This window comes from Pseudochaenichthys georgianus, chromosome 1, assembly GCF_902827115.2.
Source record: "Pseudochaenichthys georgianus chromosome 1, fPseGeo1.2, whole genome shotgun sequence".
Lineage (NCBI taxonomy): Eukaryota > Metazoa > Chordata > Actinopteri > Perciformes > Channichthyidae > Pseudochaenichthys > Pseudochaenichthys georgianus.
The window spans coordinates 17,301,614-17,321,933 of record NC_047503.1 but is presented as its reverse complement, the minus strand read 5'-3'; the positions used below and the strand labels follow the sequence as shown (position 1 = coordinate 17,321,933).

General features: G+C 42.4%; 1 protein-coding gene across 3 annotated transcripts; it reads right to left on the bottom strand.

Annotated features, from left to right (window-relative positions):
- Positions 1–586: 586 nt before the first annotated feature.
- On the bottom strand, positions 587–19,141 carry LOC117459280 (transcription factor MafG-like). Of its 3 annotated transcripts, none has more exons than XM_034100189.2 (3): positions 18,718–19,141; positions 6,502–6,567; positions 587–6,411 (listed from the first exon to the last, which is right to left on the bottom strand). In XM_034100189.2, the coding sequence occupies exons 2-3, from the start codon at positions 6,535–6,537 to the stop codon at positions 5,938–5,940; spliced, it is 510 nt and encodes a 169-aa protein (XP_033956080.1). In that variant the 5' UTR covers positions 6,538–6,567; positions 18,718–19,141; the 3' UTR covers positions 587–5,937. The 3 variants fall into 3 exon arrangements, with proteins under 3 accessions (XP_033956080.1, XP_033956147.1, XP_033955943.1); XM_034100256.2 differs by lacking the exon at positions 18,718–19,141 and adding an exon at positions 18,045–18,708; XM_034100052.2 differs by lacking the exon at positions 18,718–19,141 and adding an exon at positions 6,726–6,826.
- Between the last annotated feature and the right edge of the window lie 1,179 nt (positions 19,142–20,320).

The window sequence follows — 20,320 nt, the reverse complement described above, 5'->3', positions numbered from 1 at the left end:
TTTATATTGAGAATCTGTATTTGTCAATTGTATTTTTCTCTAAATTATGTGCTAGATGTAATATAAATAAAAAATTTAAAGCAATCAAAATGTGAAAGTATCAGGGCATATCAGGGATATTATATCTAAATAAATTATATATTTCCAGTATTATTTTACTTTTGGCTGTCAATGGTACATTTATAATTATTTATGTAATAAATGTCGTTATTTGGAATGAGGAAAATGTTAAATAATTGTGATTGATTAAAAAATGTAAAAGTCTTTCCCTTTTCCTTAATTAGCCTTAATTAACTTGCTGAATAATTTCCAATGTATATATGGTACACAACAGCTGTTCCATTTCAAAACATGTTTATTGGTCATATACAAAATAAAGTAAGCTGTTTATCAACAAACATACAGTATATACATCAATAAATTAAAAGATGCACCAGACCGATGATGAAACATTTAATTTCATGATTACCAATACCTTGTCATCATCACCTCACATATCTACAAATTGCAACAAAAAAAGAAGTACAATAATTTAGTTGAAGATAAATACTTACAAAGACTGTCACATTTAAAGTATTTTCCCGTATAAAGTACTGTCGTAGAACAATTTATTACACCCCTTACAGAAATATTACAAAACACAGAATTTCCTATTACAAGTGCTTTTTCTGAACAGGCTATGCCATATTCACACAGTCACTACTTTTCTATAGCTTTAAACTGACCATAATATACTTTTAGAAACACAAACATATCTCCATGAATAACCTGTCCAAATGATCACATGGTTTAATGGGGGGAAAAAACATTAAAGTAGTAAAAATAGAGAGACTGTTACAATGACAAGCAAAACATAGAAATAAGTGAATGTGATGTGAAACTCTGAGTAAGTATTGTAGGCTAGAGGCTTTGCAACTGATAAGGGCAGAGAGTAAGAGAGAGCAGCAGAAGGAAGTACAAAACCAACATTATTATTGATGACAACACCAAACAAATCATCAAAGGAATCCTTGGTTCATTTACTCTCATCGATCGGCATTGGAGGAGGGTGAAAGGGCTTTTAAGGTCCTGTGGCGTGAATCAGTAGACAGGAAAACAACTGATTGACTACATACTGTTCATCCAGGCAGGGAGATAAGAAGTTAATGATTTACGTCTTCTAGAAGAATCTGAGGTTTTGTAGAAGTGCTGCTAAGTTAACTCGCTGACACTTTGTAAAGAGGGCTGGGATAAATGGAGTGGGGTTTTATCCGATGTGTCTCCACCACTCCTTTCTGCCTCTGTCAAATATTTATGGAAGCAAGTTTAGGAGCTTGGATTTGTAATGAAAGGTCTCTTCAGACAGAGGGTATGACCCCTGTACAGGCAGAGCGAAATAAGGTCAGCGTTGCCTAACAAGCCCATAAACTCGGTTATGAAAAGCCACCAAGATGCTCTGTCTGATAATCGGCCTATTTGTCATCAGATCGTTTCTGCTGAGTGAACATTCGGGAGAAATATTTCACCCTGACTGTAGGAATACAACAAAGTCCGGAAGACAAAAGTCATGTTTTTCTTGAGTTCTTTTAGATTTCTCCTTCTTCTCAAATGGAAGTTGATCAAACCTATATGATGATTTCAATGTTTTCACAGTTGATTGTTAAGTGACATGGTGAAAAAAGCAATGTAAGCCACAACACATAAAAGAGAGACAAACTGGTGCTGGCATTCACAACCACAAATGGATTGATAACCACAGCTATTTAACATGTCACATCACACCTGCTTTTATAAAAGAGACAACTCCACTCAACAGCTACCAATGTGTCACTCCTCCTGGGAGCAGGAGGTCTTTTTCTTGATGATGTTTCATGTCTATTAAACAGCAGCCACCATGTGAACAGATCTTTGCTTACACAGTATGCATCGTTTAAAAACAACAGGAGCATTCATATCATAGTGGGTGTTACGTAGGCTTTCACAGGCATCAGGACGTTTCATCATTCTGTTTCAACTTGACACGATACACCCTTAGTGGTTTCCCCCTCTAATGGATACCACTATGACCTCACACACACAACACAGGATGAGCCAGAACAAATTCATTACAATTTAAAAAAGCAAATAAAAAGTGAAATTACATAGGAAAAAAACTCCATCAGGGAAATATAATAATGTTATTCCGAGTACACAAAACAGGACACATTCAAAAATAAATTACAAATAAAGAGCACATACATAAATATGCTGGGTGTGATACCTATACTTGCTTGTGGCTGAATACCATGGAGGATATTCCTGTGATAAGACATTTCAATAAAATGACTGAGACATTTTTATTTTGACATTTGTAGTCCTCAAATGTCACGGTTAGCTTAACATACAGTGTAAAGATGAAAGATAAATAATATGTTTTAAACACATTTCCCTACCAATGCCTTTGTTCACCTGTTTGATTTGATATTACCGTCGATTCAGACACTCATCTTAATAACTGCACAGCAGTAGGCTGGTTAACCACGTTTTCTTCACAGTGGAAAAGGACCGGTTCAGGACAAAGGCTGCATGTATAGTCTCTCGTTATATCATGTCAATTGCTTCTATATTTCGGTAAATTATTTATATCAGGTTTCCATTAGTTTAAAGGAAAAAAAATCCAGTTGAGGCAATTGGACTTTGTGAAGTAAACCTAACTCTTTGACAGACAAACCATTAAACAGCAGAATACTTTTTCACTTCATAAAACACCAAATACGTTAACAAATTTCACTTCCCTGACACTTACAGATCAAAACAAAACAGGAACAATATATATACAGAACTATGTCAAATGTACACCGCAAAACAAGATGTTTTCTCATCACACATTACAAAAATAACCTATTGATGGAGCAGGGGGTGGTGCAGCACAGGCCCATTGTTGAGTTTTACATCGCTATTACTTTACCGGATGACCTGAATACACGATATATCATGAAGCCTGTGAGGTTCACCATAACACTTCCTCATCTCATCGGTCAATAACTAGCTTTTAACGCTGCAAGGACCAAAATAAAGCCGCAGACATCCTGTTCAGAAATATGTGCTACATGTACAAATGATGAGTGCAGATTAAGAGCAGATAAACATGGTGTAACACGTCTGCGGTGCAGGAGCTGAGGGAGGACAAAGATCTTCTGATTAGAGAAAGTGACCTACAGTGTCATCCCCCGCTTTGGCCTGAAATCAAACAAGGATCAAAGTCATATCCATGAAATAGTTATAGTTACCTCGTCACATACCTACACAGCACACCACACGCTAGTTCACGGTTACACACACGTGCCTAGTCACAAGAGAAGAAACAAAGCTATTCAGTAGTTAAGCCACTTTTGGTACAATTGCAAAATAGAGAGATACTGTATATCAAACAGATTTTGTTACACCTATTTTTTTTTTTTTTTTTTTTTTTTTACAGGTCGTTACAAACAATGCAAAGATAATTGTCTTTATAAAATTCCAGACTCTACCGTACATAGACACAGATTCTTGGAGTATAGAACACCACGTAAGACTACTTTTATGGTAAAACTGTGACATGACATCCCATTTGTGTGACCTTTAATTCAGAGAATAAGCATTGCTGGCTGACTGCAGTCAGTGAGAAGACTTTGTGGTTCAAAGCGAGAGAAAGCAACATTAACCGCTTTGATTAGAGGCAAGAATGTTGCTGTAGGTGAAATAACCTAGATGTTTGAGTCAGTAGCCAATCAAATTCATAAACACGCAAACCATATTATTAGCATAAAACCGGTTTTTACTCATAACAACTTTCCAAAAAGCTTGTTCTGTAAAAGAAAATGGCGCGGTTTTGCCAATACTTCTTGTTCTTTTCTTTTTGAAGGAATACTTCACCAACAAAGTGATGACTCGTCCTGTATTACCTTGAGCTCTTGAACAAAATTAGCATACCCCCACAGTGATAAAAGAATCCAAAAATGGGAGAAAGTCCAATTTAATTTCCAAATAATAGTGGCTGCGTTTTTAAAACAGCAACATGATATGTAAAAATATGTTTAAAAACTAACACAACTTGTAAAGTGTAATATAAGTCTCATTTATCCAGTTGTGTGCCCATAATTTCCAAATACATGAATTTACCAAACATTTTAAGATTTAAAACACTTAATAGTCTCACTCTTGAGCAAGTCCAAAGTGTATAGAATAGTAAAGTTTTAGCACAGATATATTGGCTTTGCTGTTCTAAAATGTGGCCCCAATTGACTTAAAATCACCCAAATGTTTATACGATTTTTGATTCTCCATTAATGGTGGGGGTTTCCGAAAAAACCCAAAGATTTGTTCAAGAATCCATGGTGATGCGGGGTAAGTATTAGATGCTGAAATATATATTTATATTTAAGTTTATGAACTGCCGAGTCACATAAATGGGTGTAATTGATTTTTATAATCTTGCTACTACACAGCTCATACAACAACGCACAGTTAAATGCTGCCACAACCTGATTCCTGATTGGTCAGTGTTTCACATTAAGCACAGGTATATAAACAAACAACTGCATTGAATCTCCACCGTCCTCCCAGAATTCCTCTTGCCTTTGAGTTGATGCATATCATCAGGAGACCAAAGGCACTTGCCCTTCCAATTTTTTTCAACATACTTTTGAGAGACAGAAGACAACTTTATCTTGATTCAGCCCTGGTGTTCAAAAGACCATTTCCCTGAAGATTCCTATAAACTGAGTTAAGGTCAGTAACCTTATCTCCTTTCCTCTATAGTATGTTGTGTTTTTTGGTAAATATCAATTGCCTTATCGCCCTTCTTTCTGTTGGATCCAGGAAGTACTGTGTGTAAGAATGGAAACCAGTTGGAATTGAGAAATGGAAGGACAGAGAAACAATAGGTAAGAGAAAGAGAGCTGTACATAGAAAGTGAAGAGATCGTGGAAAAAAATACAGCTAACTAAATATAGCAATACCAAACACGCGCAACAGAATTTCACAGAATTCCTGATATAACAATTGACGCACAGAGAATACACTTTGGACCTCATGTGAATGACAACACGGTACAAAACAGTAGAAATACAGTTACCACCATTGTGTAATATATATTTTCTCTAGTACTTCTCTTAAAAAGTTCTTGGCTAGGGTGGAGCATGATGGGACTGAAATCAGCAGGTCACGGGGAATCTTGCGTATTCTGTTGGAACTCAGGGTCCCAAGATTTTTTGAGAAATACATAAGCACCATCTTTGTGGCTCCAATACAAATGTTGTGTGTTTGAATATCTTTGTTTGGGTGGCATAGGCCTGTCACGATATTACATTACCCAACAATATAAGGACATGATTGTTTTGCTGACCTAGATTTGACTTTGTTAAGATTCAAATGTAAACCACATGTTAGCCAATGTTTTTTCCCGCCCGTAAAAGGACTTCGGCATTGTGCAACACACAGCCTGAGAGTCTATTTGAATCATTCTTTTATTTATTAAGGATATTTAAGTGTTGTTCACTTTCCAATTCCAATGTTTGAATATTAAAGAACATTTTAAATAAAGTAGTTATCACGACATGCCTAGTGTAGCGAATTCAAATGTTCTACATCTTGGTTTGTAGTATTTTGGGCATTGACATTCTTAAATGTTTCCCCCGTGGCCTGGTGTAAACCTAATCTCAAATTCTTGGACTTTTCCAGGTTTCCAGTGACCGTGGGAACCCTGTGTATCTGTCCTGTGCTAAATGATCATGCGCCGACCAAGGACTTGCATCTTTAGAGTCTCAACAATCTTCCACTGCTTCCACCCTTTCCTCCAGCTGCACTGATCTGAGACAGGTGATGGTGCTGAGGCGATGTGATGGAGAGCGCCCAGCTGTTTGACGTCAGTGCAGGTGGAGGACAGGTGGGTGGCAGAGAAGAAGAATGACTACGCCCCCTCATCTATCTTTCCCTCCCTCAAGACCGTGCATCTGTTTTTGACTTTACTATTGTGATCACGCTGGTGGCTGTTGCCATCTTCCCCGGTATGAACGGGCCAATGACTGACGACGCCATGCCTCCTCCTCCCCCCCTCACACCGACCCCCACAGAGGGGCTCCGTGCCACAGTCCTGGCGAAGGTCTGCAACGCCTCGTACTTAGACCTCAGAGCGTCCAGCTCCGCGCGCATGGAAGCGTTCTCATTGGCCAGTTTGTCCACCTCCTGCTGCAGCACGCTCTTCTGCTTCTCCAGCTCCTCCTTCTGGGTGACCCTCTTCACCCGGCAGCTGGCGGCGTAGCCCCGGTTCTTCAGGGTGCGCCGCCGTTGTTTCAGTTGCACGATCTCATCCTTGGTGAGCCCTCTGAGGTGCTGGTTCAGTTCCCGCACTGACATGGTCACCAGCTCGTCGTCCGTGAGGGTGGTGCCATTCTCCCCCGGCTCACGCTTCACCTGGAGCAAGCAGGACGAAAAAAGGGTCGTGAAACAGAACCACATCTCAAACATAGAGGATTAAGCGTAAAACATATGCGGCCCTTTTACCTTCAAGGCTTTATTTCCTTTGTTAGTCGTCGTCATGCCACAAGTGCCTTGCTCTTCTGAACACACCTACGGAGACAAAAGAGAGTACGAAGCATTAGCATAGAAACACCCAAAAAGCAGTTCAAGTTCTGCGTGTTGCCAGGTAACAGAGTAATAGCATTAAAAAAGAAACATATGGTTCCTTGAGATGAATAAGATTAAACCAAGTGTGAGTCAATACCCACCAGGACCAGTGGAGATACGCCAGTTTGATATGTACTGTTGGAGCCCTGTTGTGAGAGCATGTTGCGTTTCATGCATGCTTGTCACATTGTGAGAGTGAAAGTGACACACAAACCTTTCTTAGAATTTCCCTGACTTCCTGTTCCTGGTGGTTACACCAACAGTGCCCACCACCTTTGTGTTGCTGAACTCTTATTGGTTGGATTTAGGCCAGTAGGAATGAGCGTAAAAAATGAATAGGAAGTGGTGACATTGGTGGGAAGGATCTCAGGGGAAAACCAACAGTTAGAGCCCTAACACGCACAGAGACACACAGACAGACACACACACACGCACACGCACGCACACACACCATAGTGACTGTAGTGTAGACAATAGAGAATGTGTAAAGCAGGTATAGACCTACAATTACTTGATACAAATGTAGGTAAACCAGATTAACTGATGTTTACGCGTTGGTACCAAAGGGGAAACAAGAGACAAAAGGATGTAGAGAACACAGTGTGACTCAGACGTCAACAAAGAGGGAGCCTGGAAGTGAACAGATGAGATCAGTCCTCAGTGCGCACAGCTCCACAGATGAGCATCTCCACAAGCTCTCAATGCGATGCTTTGTGTGGCACGTTGACCGGCTCTCATCTCTCAGACCTGTGTGTGTGTGTGTGTGTGTGTGTGTGTGTGTGTGTGTGTGTGTGTGTGTGTGTGTGTGTGTGTGTGTGTGTGTGTGTGTGTGTGTGTGTGTGTGTGTGTGTGTGTGTGTTCGATAAAGGGCGGCTATTGTTGCTGCTGCTGAGCGATCATCATGAGTCATGATGAATCAGCAGATTCCTGATCTCACTCTCTCACCCCTTTCCTCCTCTCTCTCTCTCTCTCTCTCTCTCCTATCCTGCCGCACACATTTCTTTATTCCCCCTTTACCTCTCAGATTTTACATCATTTAAAACCTTCCAAGTCCTTTTCTAAAAAGCTTAGGGTTTTGCCCAAAGTATAGCTGCAGGCTGAGGAAAGCCTACAGGGCAGGAGGGTGGTCACATAAAGGCTGTGCTTGAATGTGATTGGCCGACTGATGCACAGAAACACCTGCTTTCAAGCCAAACCTCCACACCTATACTGCTGAATCAGAGTTTTAGTTGAAGCTATTTGCTGATTAAAGACAATCTGTAATCATTTACACATCAGGGTCTCTTTAAAAAAGTAAGAATTGGAAATGTGTTATATTTCTTCAGTCCTTCAAAAAAATTGAAAACTCTCCTCATTAAGAGAAGTGATGACATACGACAACAACGTGTCTATTGCTCTTTCATTCTTATTCTTTTCTGTCACAAGGCAATGCACTGACATGCCACTGAACCTCCCCCACAATGCACCTGTCTGCCTGCCTGTCTGTTAGTGTTTGTGCGAGGCTGCCACAGATCCTACAGTTATAAATAGCTGTACATCACAGAAAAAAAACATACACATATACAAGTAATCATCATGCACACAGCACGTCAAGTCAGAAATCTGTCAGGGAAAAACCGAATAATAATCAAATGCTACACTTTTCCCTACATGGACTTTTGCTAAAGCATTATTCAAAGAATCAGACTTCAAGCACTCCTTCATAAGTAAAGGTCAGACAATTCATGGAGATTCTTCTTCTTCTTCTTCAATAACCAAATGTCTTTCATCCTCGTGTAGCGCTGTAGCGTTGCGTTTTGTTGGGATGCAGCCTTCCACAGCTGGAGGTGTATCATCGCACAATAGATGGATCAAAGACGCGAAAACTGAGGGTGGCTGCTGGGGGTGGGGGAGGAACAGAGAGTGGGAGGGTGGGGGGGAACAGAGAAGGCTGTTTCCCTGCCAGGCACTGGTTTATTTCCCCTGTGCCCCAACCCCCATAACCCATTCTACATGCAAACAAAAAGCATGCCAGCAAGAACACACACACACACACACACACACGCACAATCCCCCGCCGCCATGCCAGTGGGGCAAAAATAAAACTCACACGTAAAATGCTTGCCTACAAGTACACAAAGTGCAAATGTGTGGTTCTGTTTAAAGTGCGAAAGAAGGCTCGATACGTGTGGAATTGAGCTTGCTGTGGATGAATGGTTTTACTCCACACTTGACAAAACATAATTAAAATGTCTTAGATAAAAGCAACTAGCAAATGGAATAACTGCAGGTGCACAAAAGGTCATTGTAATACCAATACAGATCCTTAATAATCATTTGACTTTAAGGTCACTTTGAATAATCGTCACTCATTTGTTGTGGCTTCTACATTTGTAAAGTAAATCAGAGAACAAATTCAGGTTGAACGAAATGAAAAGAGACGTTTGATTGAGTCAAGTCAGGTACACTGATTTACTGACTGAGGTAAGAAAGAATGGTTTGTGTGCTATGACAACAACTAATGATTACTCTCGTCATTGATTAATGTATGTCCTTGTGGTCTCTAGAGGAAAGGTCAAGTTCCTTGTTTACGTTGCTTTTCTTTTAATGTATTAAGTTTACTATTGGACAAGATTAAGACAAATGGCATCTGTTCGGGATATGTCATCAAGGTTAGACAACAAACCTGACCTACACAACAGCAGTAAACTGTGTGTGTGTTTCTGTGTGTATGCGTGTGTGTGTGTGTGTGTGTGTGTGTGTGTGTGTGTGTGTGTGTGTGTGTGTGTGTGTGTGTGTGTGTGTGTGTGTGTGTGTGTGTGTGTGTGCGCGCATGTGTGTTGTCAGAGAGCTGAGGCCATGTGTAAGTCATCCAGGTTAAGGATCATCTGCTGAGCAAAGGCATTGCCATTCATCTTGGGCGTACACTCTCTCTCTCTCTCTCGCTCTCACACACACACACACACACACACACACACACACACACACACACACACACACACACACACACACACACACACACACACACACACACACACACACACACACACACACACACACACACACACACACACACACACACACACACACACACACACACACACACACACACACACACACACACACACACACACACACACACACACACACACACACACACACACACACACACACACACACACACACACACACACACACACACACACACACACACACACAAAGTGCCAGAGGTGTCCTTCCCATAATGCTTGCGGGGTGGTCGCTGCGGTGTGGTCAATGCCACAGCCACTGTTGCTACAACACACAGCTTTTTTGCTGTGGCAGGCTGTATTTTTATGGAGCAACCCACAGAACGCTGACAACTCGAGAGCAGAGCTGCTTACAGTTACAGTGGAGAGACAACACACACACACACACACACACACACACACACACACACACACACACACACAAAAAGGATGGGACATGGGGCCCGGGATGGAAGAAGAGATAAGAAGTGATGGAGACGAGTAATATAAAAGCTAGAGGAGGAGAAAGCGGGGGGGGGAGAAGGTGAGGAGTTGGTGGGATAGCAAGGTGAAGACTAGGTAAGAAAGGAGGAGGAGGGGGGGTGCTGGTGGAAGGAGGGGGCGAAGGACTGAAAAGAATGCTGACGTCCTCCAGAGCTGATTAGCGTTACAGCGGAGACATCACACCCACAGCCCAGAAAAATGCTGAGTATGAGGACGGGGTGGGGGGTGCAAATGACAAGGGAGAAAGAAGAGAAGGAAAAGAGAGAGGCAAGTGAGGAGGAGGATAAGGAGGATGAGAAGGAGGAGGGGGGGACAGCGGAGGGGATAGAGGGAGTAACGCCAATGAGGAGGAACATGATGGGGAGGGGGGGGGCAGAGAAGGAGGAAGAAGAGGGGGTGGGAAAGTGTTTGGGTGAAAATGCATCCTCAACACATTTGTAAGAGCTTAGCTGTTGGGTACAGAAGTGGGGGGGGGGGGGGGTGTAGGGAGAGAGAGAAAGAGAGAGAGAGAGTTAGAGAGAGGGGAGGGAGGATTGGATGGGGGGGGATTGGGGTCGGTGAAAAAACCCTGAACTCAGCAACGACCATGACTAACACCTCCAATTAGAAAGGTTTTGAGGCTGATCCAGGGCAATGAAACTACTGCACACACACACACACACACACACACACACACACACACACACACACACACACACACACACACACACACACACACACACACACACACACACACACACACACACACACACACACACACACACACACACACACACACACACACACACACACACACACACACACACACACACACACACACACACACACACACACACACACACCTCTTGACAAATCAAGTCCTAGAGGCAGGAGGTAAACAAGAGTAATAGCGTGGCAGGAGGTGAACACAGAGATCAAGGGGGCTTCACAAAGAGATTAAAAGTGCACAAGACGTAGAGCAACCACTCGTCTCTCTTCAGAACAGCGTGAGGAGCTGTGTGTGTGTGTGTGTGTGTGTGTGTGTGTGTGTGTGTGTGTGTGTGTGTGTGTGTGTGTGTGTACATAAGCATAAACAAGGGAGCACACAGACAATGATCAAGAATAGACTGTAGTCACACGTCGCTTGCAGTGGCAAGTCTGTCTTTATTGAATAACCCCAACAACAGCCTTACCGGCGCCCCCTCCCTCAGGCAACTCTCAGAGCAATAATGTGGAGCACAAAGGACGGCGGCCGCGAGAGGACCTGGTGGAAAGACACAAAGAGAGCCAAGTGTAGGGACCCTGAATGAAAAGCTCAGTGCACCACAACACTCCTGGCTCCGGCCCACCTTGGCTCTGTATTCAAAAAGATCATTGATCTAGGGAGGGCCGAGGGTGTTGGGGGAGTGGGTGAATAATTAACCACGAGCACTGCGTGCAGGCTAATTGAGAATCAGGAATCAGATCAGCGATAATGGCAACCTGTGCATATGGGGGCAGGCTCTCAGCAGAGGTATACAGGGCCATGGAGAGAGGGGGGGATAAAAGGCACCCCAGTTTGAGCCGGGGTGTGTGGAGAAAGGAGCCGGAGGCAATTAACTGGGAGGAGGTATGCAGAGCGTGAAATAAGCATGATAACACAGACAGAGGGGAGCAAGGGAGAACACACAAGGATATGCATATTGTAATACATGCAGAGGGAAGAGCGATCACTTCCACACCTTCTGAGAGTTCAAAAAGGGTATTGTGTGCGTGTGTGTGTGTGTGTGTGTGTGTGTGTGTGTGTGTGTGTGTGCGTGCGCACGGTGGTAACGTACGCGCGAGACGGTGTTGGTGCAAGTGTGTTATTAAAGGCGAGAAAAAGTCCTAGCGTCGACACGTTTTTCCCATTCCAGGTAGTAAGTCGGAGTGTAAGGAGTGTGATGACACATTTCCCAACACAAGCAAAAAAAACTGCACTGTCAGGCGATTGAGCTCTCTAGCTCCTTTTTTTCACAAGGGCTTTTTTTTGTAAGAGTAGGGAAAGCTTGGTTAAGTTGGTTCTCTCTTTCCGTGTGTGGATAACAGGGAGACAGCACCGAGTTAAACCATATGTTACTTCCCCCAGGCGCTGTACGGGGTTGTACAAGTCAGCAATACTGACTCGAGAGTAAGGGAAGGTTTCAGTACACAGCGAGCATCACGAGGAAATATGATCAGAAACAACGATTTAAGAGCAGAACAAACAAGAGGACATGTGTACGGAGCTCCCGGGGCGTCATGGAGAGCCGTGGCCTTTTGCACTGGGACATTCCTTGGGACCATTCTAAGGTCTCACGTTTGCTTCCACTTCAAGATGGTATGACAGGCATCATGCTCACCGAAATACACTCACTGTAGTATGTGGGTACATGCACCTCCGACTGTTGCCATTCCAAGTATGACACATCTCCTTGTAGCACACATGAGAAGATCATACATAAAGCCTAATGCTCCATACTGTCAAACCACAGTATGCAGAACATGTCATTTCACTTACGATGAAGAAAGAAGCATAGGATAAAAAAAGAAATGCTACAAATCTAAAGTTGTACTTTTTTCCTCATCTTCTCCAAGAAACGTGAAGGTTTTTTGGGTATGCATAGTATCCAAATGTATTACTATTTGTAATCTTACTTGATAATATATTGCACGGTTTCCAGTACGAAGAACACCAGAAATCAAACTCGTCTTAATAATAATAAATTGGATTTATATAGCGCTTTTATAGTACCCAAAGACGCTTTACAATATGAGGGGGGGGGGGGGGGGGGTAGATAGACTGGGGCAGGTAGACAACAGACTAAGAAAAAACAACAAAAACGACAAAACAAAACACAGTGGCAGTCAGGAGGAGGTCTTCTACCGGTTTCGTCTTTCAGCTTTGTCAGCTCTAGAGCTAACAGGATAAGCTAATAAACTGAAGAGTTAGTCGATACAGAAATACATCCAAAGCACATTTGACATCCCCTCTATCTTGTCAGAGAATCGGACGATCATGAATTGGTCTTACATTTGAACCTTTCCAAGTTTTTTCAGTGATAGTGAAGTAAATATGTTTGGCATTTCATTTGATTGAATTCCCCAGATGTCAGCCTTATCTACAAAGGTCAAAGGGTCATGCAAGGCAGATCAAAAAGGCTCCTAAACACATTTTCAGGTGTCAACACAAGAAATATTAAAGGTTAAGTTTAATGGTTAAAAGTTCACACACACCCCCCTTTCTTCCCTCTCTTTGCTGTTTGGCTTCAATCCACTCTGTGTGTTGTGTTATGTAAAAAGGTTCAGAAATCATAGCACAATTCTACGATCGTCACACTGCAGTTAAAAAAATGCGGCAATTTGGCGCATAGAGATGATGCAACTGGTAGACAACCACTAGTAGGGGTATTCCTGTTACATCTCCACGACTTCATTCTCAATATATCTCAACACTGCATGCAAAACAGAATCATTGCTCAGTGTGTGTGTGTGTGTGTGTGTGTGTGTGTGTGTGTGTGTGTGTGTGTGTGTGTGTGTGTGTGTGTGTGTGTGTGTGTGTGTGTGTGTGTGTGTGTGTGTGTGTGTGTGTGTGGGAATGAGTGTTTAACAGGAGCCTGCTCAGAAAGCTCCAAAATAAGCCCGAAGGTCCTGAGAGGGCTACCGCGAGCACCTGACTCTGAAAAGCGGCTTTGTAATATTAGTGTTTCAACTCATTCTAGGACAGAGGAATGGATCAGTCATTTGAGACACTTCATCTGAATGTAAACGCGTTTCCATTTCCTGATCCCTTTAACGTGTGTGTGTGTGTGTGTGTGTGTGTGTGTGTGTGTGTGTGTGTGTGTGTGTGTGTGTGTGTGTGTGTGTGTGTGTGTGTGTGTGTCAAACATTATTATAATACATGTATTTTAAAGGGGTTTATTGTAACAACACAGTACCCATATGTTCTATATTTATACTAACATTTCTTTCTTTTTTTTCCCGTAGAAAGAGATGGCATAACAAACAGCAGGACACCAACCGCCCGTACGTCCGGAAGCCCCTGAATGCCTTCATGCTGTACATGAAGGAGCACCGAGACCTCGTGAAGGCGGAGGTTGCCCCCGAGAGGCGAGGCACAGCGGCTGAGAATGAAATCCTGGGCCAGAGGGTAAGTGTGTTTGGTCCGTATTTTTAAGTCGGATAAATATAAATATTTTTAACAGGCCGCCAGCTTGTCAAAAGTCTTCTAACTGTAACTCACACATTTTTACAGAGACTTTCATTTGTTGTCTCATCACCAAAAATGTAGCGCTTTGTGTGTGCTGATGTTTTTATGCTTGTGTTTGTGCCTGTACACTATCTGAAGAAGTGTCTGTGTGTGTGTGTGTGTGTGTGTGTGTGTGTGTGTGTGTGTGTGTGTGTGTGTGTGTGTGTGTGTGTGTGTGTGTGTGTGTGTGTGTGTGTGTGTGTGTGTGTGTGTGTGTGTGTGTGTGTGGCAATAGGGTTTATCTGGGTTTCATTTTTCGGCTCTCAGTACGGTAACGTAAATAAGGAGTGGAGACACTTGTGGAGTGAGAGTGAGTGTAAACACACACACAGTCAAAACAACACAAGGACACACTCACACAGAAGCAGGAAAAACAGTGGAGCACAGCAATGATTATGCACCAGATCTGCTTACACCATATTTCATCATTACTGTGGAGAAAAAACACTCGACTATTGATCTGCCTCACTGCTTCCTTTACTCTCTGCCTCCCTCCCTCTCTCCCCCTCCCTCACCCACTCTGTCTTGTGTTCCCGCGTTCACTTATCTCTCTCTTTGCTTCTCTCCCACTCTCGGACACGTGCAAACATAACAAGACTTTTTCTGAAGTGGATCCCAGTAGATCACACACACGCACGCACGCACGCACGCACAGTTTGCAGATTTGAATTTTATTTAAAGCAAGCTATCGAATAAAATCTTGTTTTGGTGAATGCATCAGTAGGTACAAGGCGTTGCTCAGCTACATAACAAGGTTAACATTATTAGCTTCACTCAAGGGTAACATTTACACTAAGGTCAGGGTGCTTTACTGCATGTTTGCAAGTGTTCATTCCTTTTAAACTCCTTCTAAAACTAGAGCTGAGACAATTCATCAATTCATATTGGTCAGTCATCTCTGTTTCCAGTTTCTCAAATGAGAATATTTGCTGTTTTTTTGTTATATATGATTGTAAACCAAATACTTAGACTTTAGGGGGATTTGTGGTTAAACAAAACAAGACTTTTCAGTGACTGCCTTCGATGATTTTCATTTTTTTGGGCAAACCATTAATCAAGTAATCAAAAGAAATCGTCAGATTCATTCAAATAATGATGAGCAAAAGATCAAACAAAACAGACAATAAGGTATTATTCCAACCCATGTCTTTGGCATACTGCTTTACTATGAATGCCCAAATAAGCTTTAAAGAAGAGGGGAAGAATTGATTGTCCTATAAAATGTCTAAAACATTACAAAATAAAACATGAGCTTATTTAAACGTAAAACATATTCAGTTCACTATAATAAGAGAGTAAGCACATATTCACGTTTAAATAAATGACATTCAAGCATGTTTTGCTAAAAGAAATAAAAATGGATTTACAATGTCTGCCTATTATTTATCTTATTGATTAACCAACTAACTGTTTCAGCTCTCTGCACACGTGCATCACTTCCTCTCAGTGGGATACAATGATCAGACGCTGCTGTCCCATCCTTCCTTCCTCACACACCTAGAGGAGGTTTTACACAGTGTTACATCAACTTGAACCCTGCACACTTTATAAGGACTCACACACACACTGGTGAAACCGAGATGTTGCACTCATTACTTATAGGACTTCCTCCTGAAGAGAGAGGCTTCAAGTCAGACTTTGTTGAAAAGGATGAAAAGGAATCAAGTGCAAAGTGTTGTAAGAGCCAACTGATAGGATCACTTCTCATACATCTTCGTTCTACATCTTGCAAATGCAGCTCTCTCAAACACACACTGTTGTTAACCTTGGTGCACACACGGCCCCTTAAGCAACTAGACATCAGCGTCGTATAGGTGTGTTAAACCTCCTGCTCTCTCTCTCACACACACATGGCAAGGCAAAGAAACGAGCTGTGGTAAGTAACAAGTGAAAACGCCATCTGTTAAGCGAGAGCGCATTTGCTTCGCCTCAGCATTTTCAGGGGAATGCCTTGAAGACAAAAAGGTCCTTGTTCTCAATCTCTCCGCAAATCCCATCTCTCATTCTTCCTCCCTCTCCCTTCATCCCCACTTGCTCTGCGCGCCATGCCGCTCCGCCACCATCAGCAAAGTTGCACACATAAGCATTGGTCAGCGTTCAATTACCGTGAACACCAGGGAAGGATGGGGAAAGTACTTGACAGAGAAATGCACTTCAAGCACTGATTAAATACTGATACCAAGTATAACAAAAGTTTAGCCCCTTGGTTTTGTGTGTGTGTGTGTGTGTGTGTGTGTGTGTGCGTGCGTGCGTGCGTTTGTGTGTGTGAAATGAAAAAAAGGAAAAGGGGAAAAATGTGTGTGTGTGTGTGAGAAGGGGGGGGGGTTGCTCTTCTCTTCAATACTGATACAACTGTTTCATCATTATGACCCTCTATTACAGTACTTGCCAACTTGCTTACTACATACTTTTGATACACTCCACAGAGTGCTGACTCAAACTAAAGCTGCTGAAATGGAGTCATTAGGGGTGAAGTTTCTGTTTTTCTTGGCCCACAGAGCTTCCCGATTACTCTTCAGTGTTTAAGAGTTGCAATGCTCATCGGTTGCTACGAGGCAGCAGATAATGGCTCATCTTCAAGAGATCAATCACAGGATATTCTGTTGCAGGGCATTAGAGTTCAATGAGGTGCTTTCTTTTTTTAGCCACAGTATGTGCAGTCAATGTACAACATTAACTCACGATTGCCTTCAAGCTGGCATTTGTTTTTGTCCAAATGTATTTTGTGTATATATACACAACACTAATTTTAGATTTGTATAATTTCCTTTAAAATATAAGGGAGTTCACTGCAAGGACGGAAAGTATCTTTGTTTGACTGAAGAAATGTTTGAAATATCAAAAGTAAAATCTGGTTAATAAAGCATTTACATCGTGTTGTACAAACTGTAAAGTCCACTGAGACAAATGTAACATTTGTGATATTGGGCTATATAAATAAACATTGATTGATTGTTTATCTGCAAATTATCTCTATTTGCCTTATATCCACTTTGACTGTAAATGTGTTTGAACCCACTCAATAACCAAACCACACTGAAAAACAACACATTTAGCACATTTTAAACAAATATTCCGCAGCCCACTCAGGCTGTAATTATCCCATTAACACGTCAACATCCTCCATGACCGGGCCTATTTATTTCACAGCCAACCCCCCAATATAAACCGAGCGCTTCCTTCCCTCGCGCCAGACCTTTGTCCGCCCGCGCGCCTGCCGCCGGTGCCATGTTGCCATGGCTCCCTCATGCCTCCGCTCAGCTCGCTCAAACGTTGAGAAATCAACGTTGTGATGAGTCAGCATCTCTGTCGCGAGCTCAGTCGGTGTATAACCGGTCACGCCAGGAGACAGACCGACAGCACAAGACACGTAAACGTGTAAAATATGATGTTAATGGAGACATGAGCAGCAGGCCTGTCGTGTAGACCAGCGTCTGACACAAAGCAAATGTCAAAACAGTCTCTGGAGCAGCGCTCTCACTAGCGGCTACACCGTGTAGCTAACCTCCGGACGACTGACAGCTATAAATACGATGGCAGCAGCCGGGTGTCTATTGTTGTCTTACACATTTCACTTCTGTCGCCAACTTAGCAAAGCAAAGAGTCAACCAAAACGTAACCGCGAGAGTCCGCAAAACCGCTCGCAAAACAAACTATAACCTAGCACACTTACATTTAAAATGACTGCACATCTTACATCTTACCTGCAAAGAAGAAACAGACGTGTCCGCGTGTGAAGCGACAGCAGCGGGAGGCTCCAGCTTGTGTCCGCCGCTGCCGCTTCAGCACCCCGAAGAGAGGACAGTCGCACAAGCTAATCTTCGAGGGTTCACACACTGCTTAAATTGTAACACTACATTAAGATGTTTTCCCCTAGCTCTATATTTGTTCACCTTTCTAAATATGTTTGGCATTTAGTAGACACAAAACAAGGGAATCCCCAGACTAACCATCGGCACAGAAAAAGCCGAGCTGCTCTCAAACTCCCCGCAGGAGCTCTAATTCCGACACATGGCTCCTGTTTAAGCTTGACAGCCGCACGCGGCTTACACCCTTTGTCTGTGTTATTGTGATATCGCCGGTCGGTGGTGTCGCGGGGGCTGTTCACTCGACCCGACCCGGTCTCGGAACAGCATGTGCGGGTCTGGGTGACGCCTGGGTCGTGATGATTCAGCACGACCAGACCGCTGCTGCCCTTTAAACAGCAGCTGCTGTGAGATCGGCCGAGTGAAGCGGCAGCGGCGAACACCGGGACGAGCGGCAACACAAGCGCAGCGAACACCATACGGCAGCTGGGCGGCCGTGCACACTCAGCAAAACAACACCGCTATATTCAGCACTTTTTAAGGAATTTCATTTTCGACAAAGCTGACTCACCAGAAGTCAAACTGGCGCCTTTCGCCCACCGCACCTTCGAGGGTTGGGGTTCGCCGATGGCTCGTCGACCCGGTGTGGAGAGAGACAGTTGGAGAAATGTTTTTTCCGCTCACGCCTTCTCGCAGGTCTACATATATCCACTCCTTCCTCGTTTGTTTTAGTCTAGGTCGGAGGCGCCAGACGTCAAATGATGTTTGGATCACATGGTTTCATTCATGAAGGATCTACGCAACCCGCATATTTAAAGAGACATGAGACACTACTACTGTGTGATGGACTGTTGTTAGTGTGGAAAGAGTGACACGACAGCCCCACCTCTGTGCATATTTCTAAACTTAGAGCTAACATTTGAAGTAGCCTACTAAGTGGCTCCAATAGTACAGAGTCATGGAATCAAAAAGAAAACCAATTGTGTCACTTTTTTAAATTAAAAAGGTGTTGAGACTTTTTCAATTGTTTGAGTTACAAATAAAACAAGAGTTAAAGATACAGCTAATTTTTACCGGACATTTTTATAAATAAAAAAAGCTATCAAATCGGATGAAATGCCACAACTGAAATACATCGAGGCATATTATCAACACAGAAATATAGTATTGAGAAATATATCATATTTACATGTTTTTTAGCCGATGACAGGCCACTAGTTAAAGACAACATCTAACTGGCATGGAGATTCACATCACTCTGCATACTTCTTTTTAAAAAAGTACATGGAGTTACAAAAATTATGAGTTAAGTAAAGAGAACACATATTTTACCTTCACAAAAAATGTACAATGGATGTTTACCATTTCTGTTGAGGCCATGATGTAAACAAACCCACGTTTCTGATCTCTCTTTGGTTCAGAAGCAAACTGAAAACATCTATAGAAGTGATCATACTTCATTTACAGTGCAATTTAAAAGCAACACTATTAGGACTGATGTAAATCAGTTTATCAATAATCCATTTCCATTTCTGAGGAACTAATGACTTTCAATGCAAGACAAGAAAGCACTCAACCAATATCAGCAGCCTATTTCTGGATAATGCATCTGAGTTTATGAAAAACGGCCTGTATTACATATTCAATGACTGGTATCTCCACTCTGACTTTGCAGAGTAAATCTCCGCCAGGATGATAAAACTGACGCTACATTTTCAAATACAACTCGCATTTGGTGGGGGGGGGGGGTTTTCTCCCCAAATGCCTATATTTAGCCCAAATGTAATCATATTAGAGTGAGCTTGGAATTTGGAGATTCCAGGATTAGCAGTTTTAATTGAAAAGAGCCCCAGTCCAAGGTTCAGATTGTAACTACAAATATTATGACAAATGTATTATTATGGATTAGGCTACCCAATTAAAGTAAATAACGCCGTGAGAGTTAACCACACATTTACCTGCTTACAAATGAATGCATCAATCATTCTGCATAATGAGCATTTTCAATAGTCCGTCACAGAAGCCTCATCCACTGAAAGACTCTTGATGTGTCAAACTGTCACAAACACAGAGGCATTGGTGGAAAGTAATATGTACATTTTTGAAGTACTTTTGAGTATGTTGGGCACTAAATTATGGTTGTACTTATTGTAATTTTACTCAACAGCATCAAA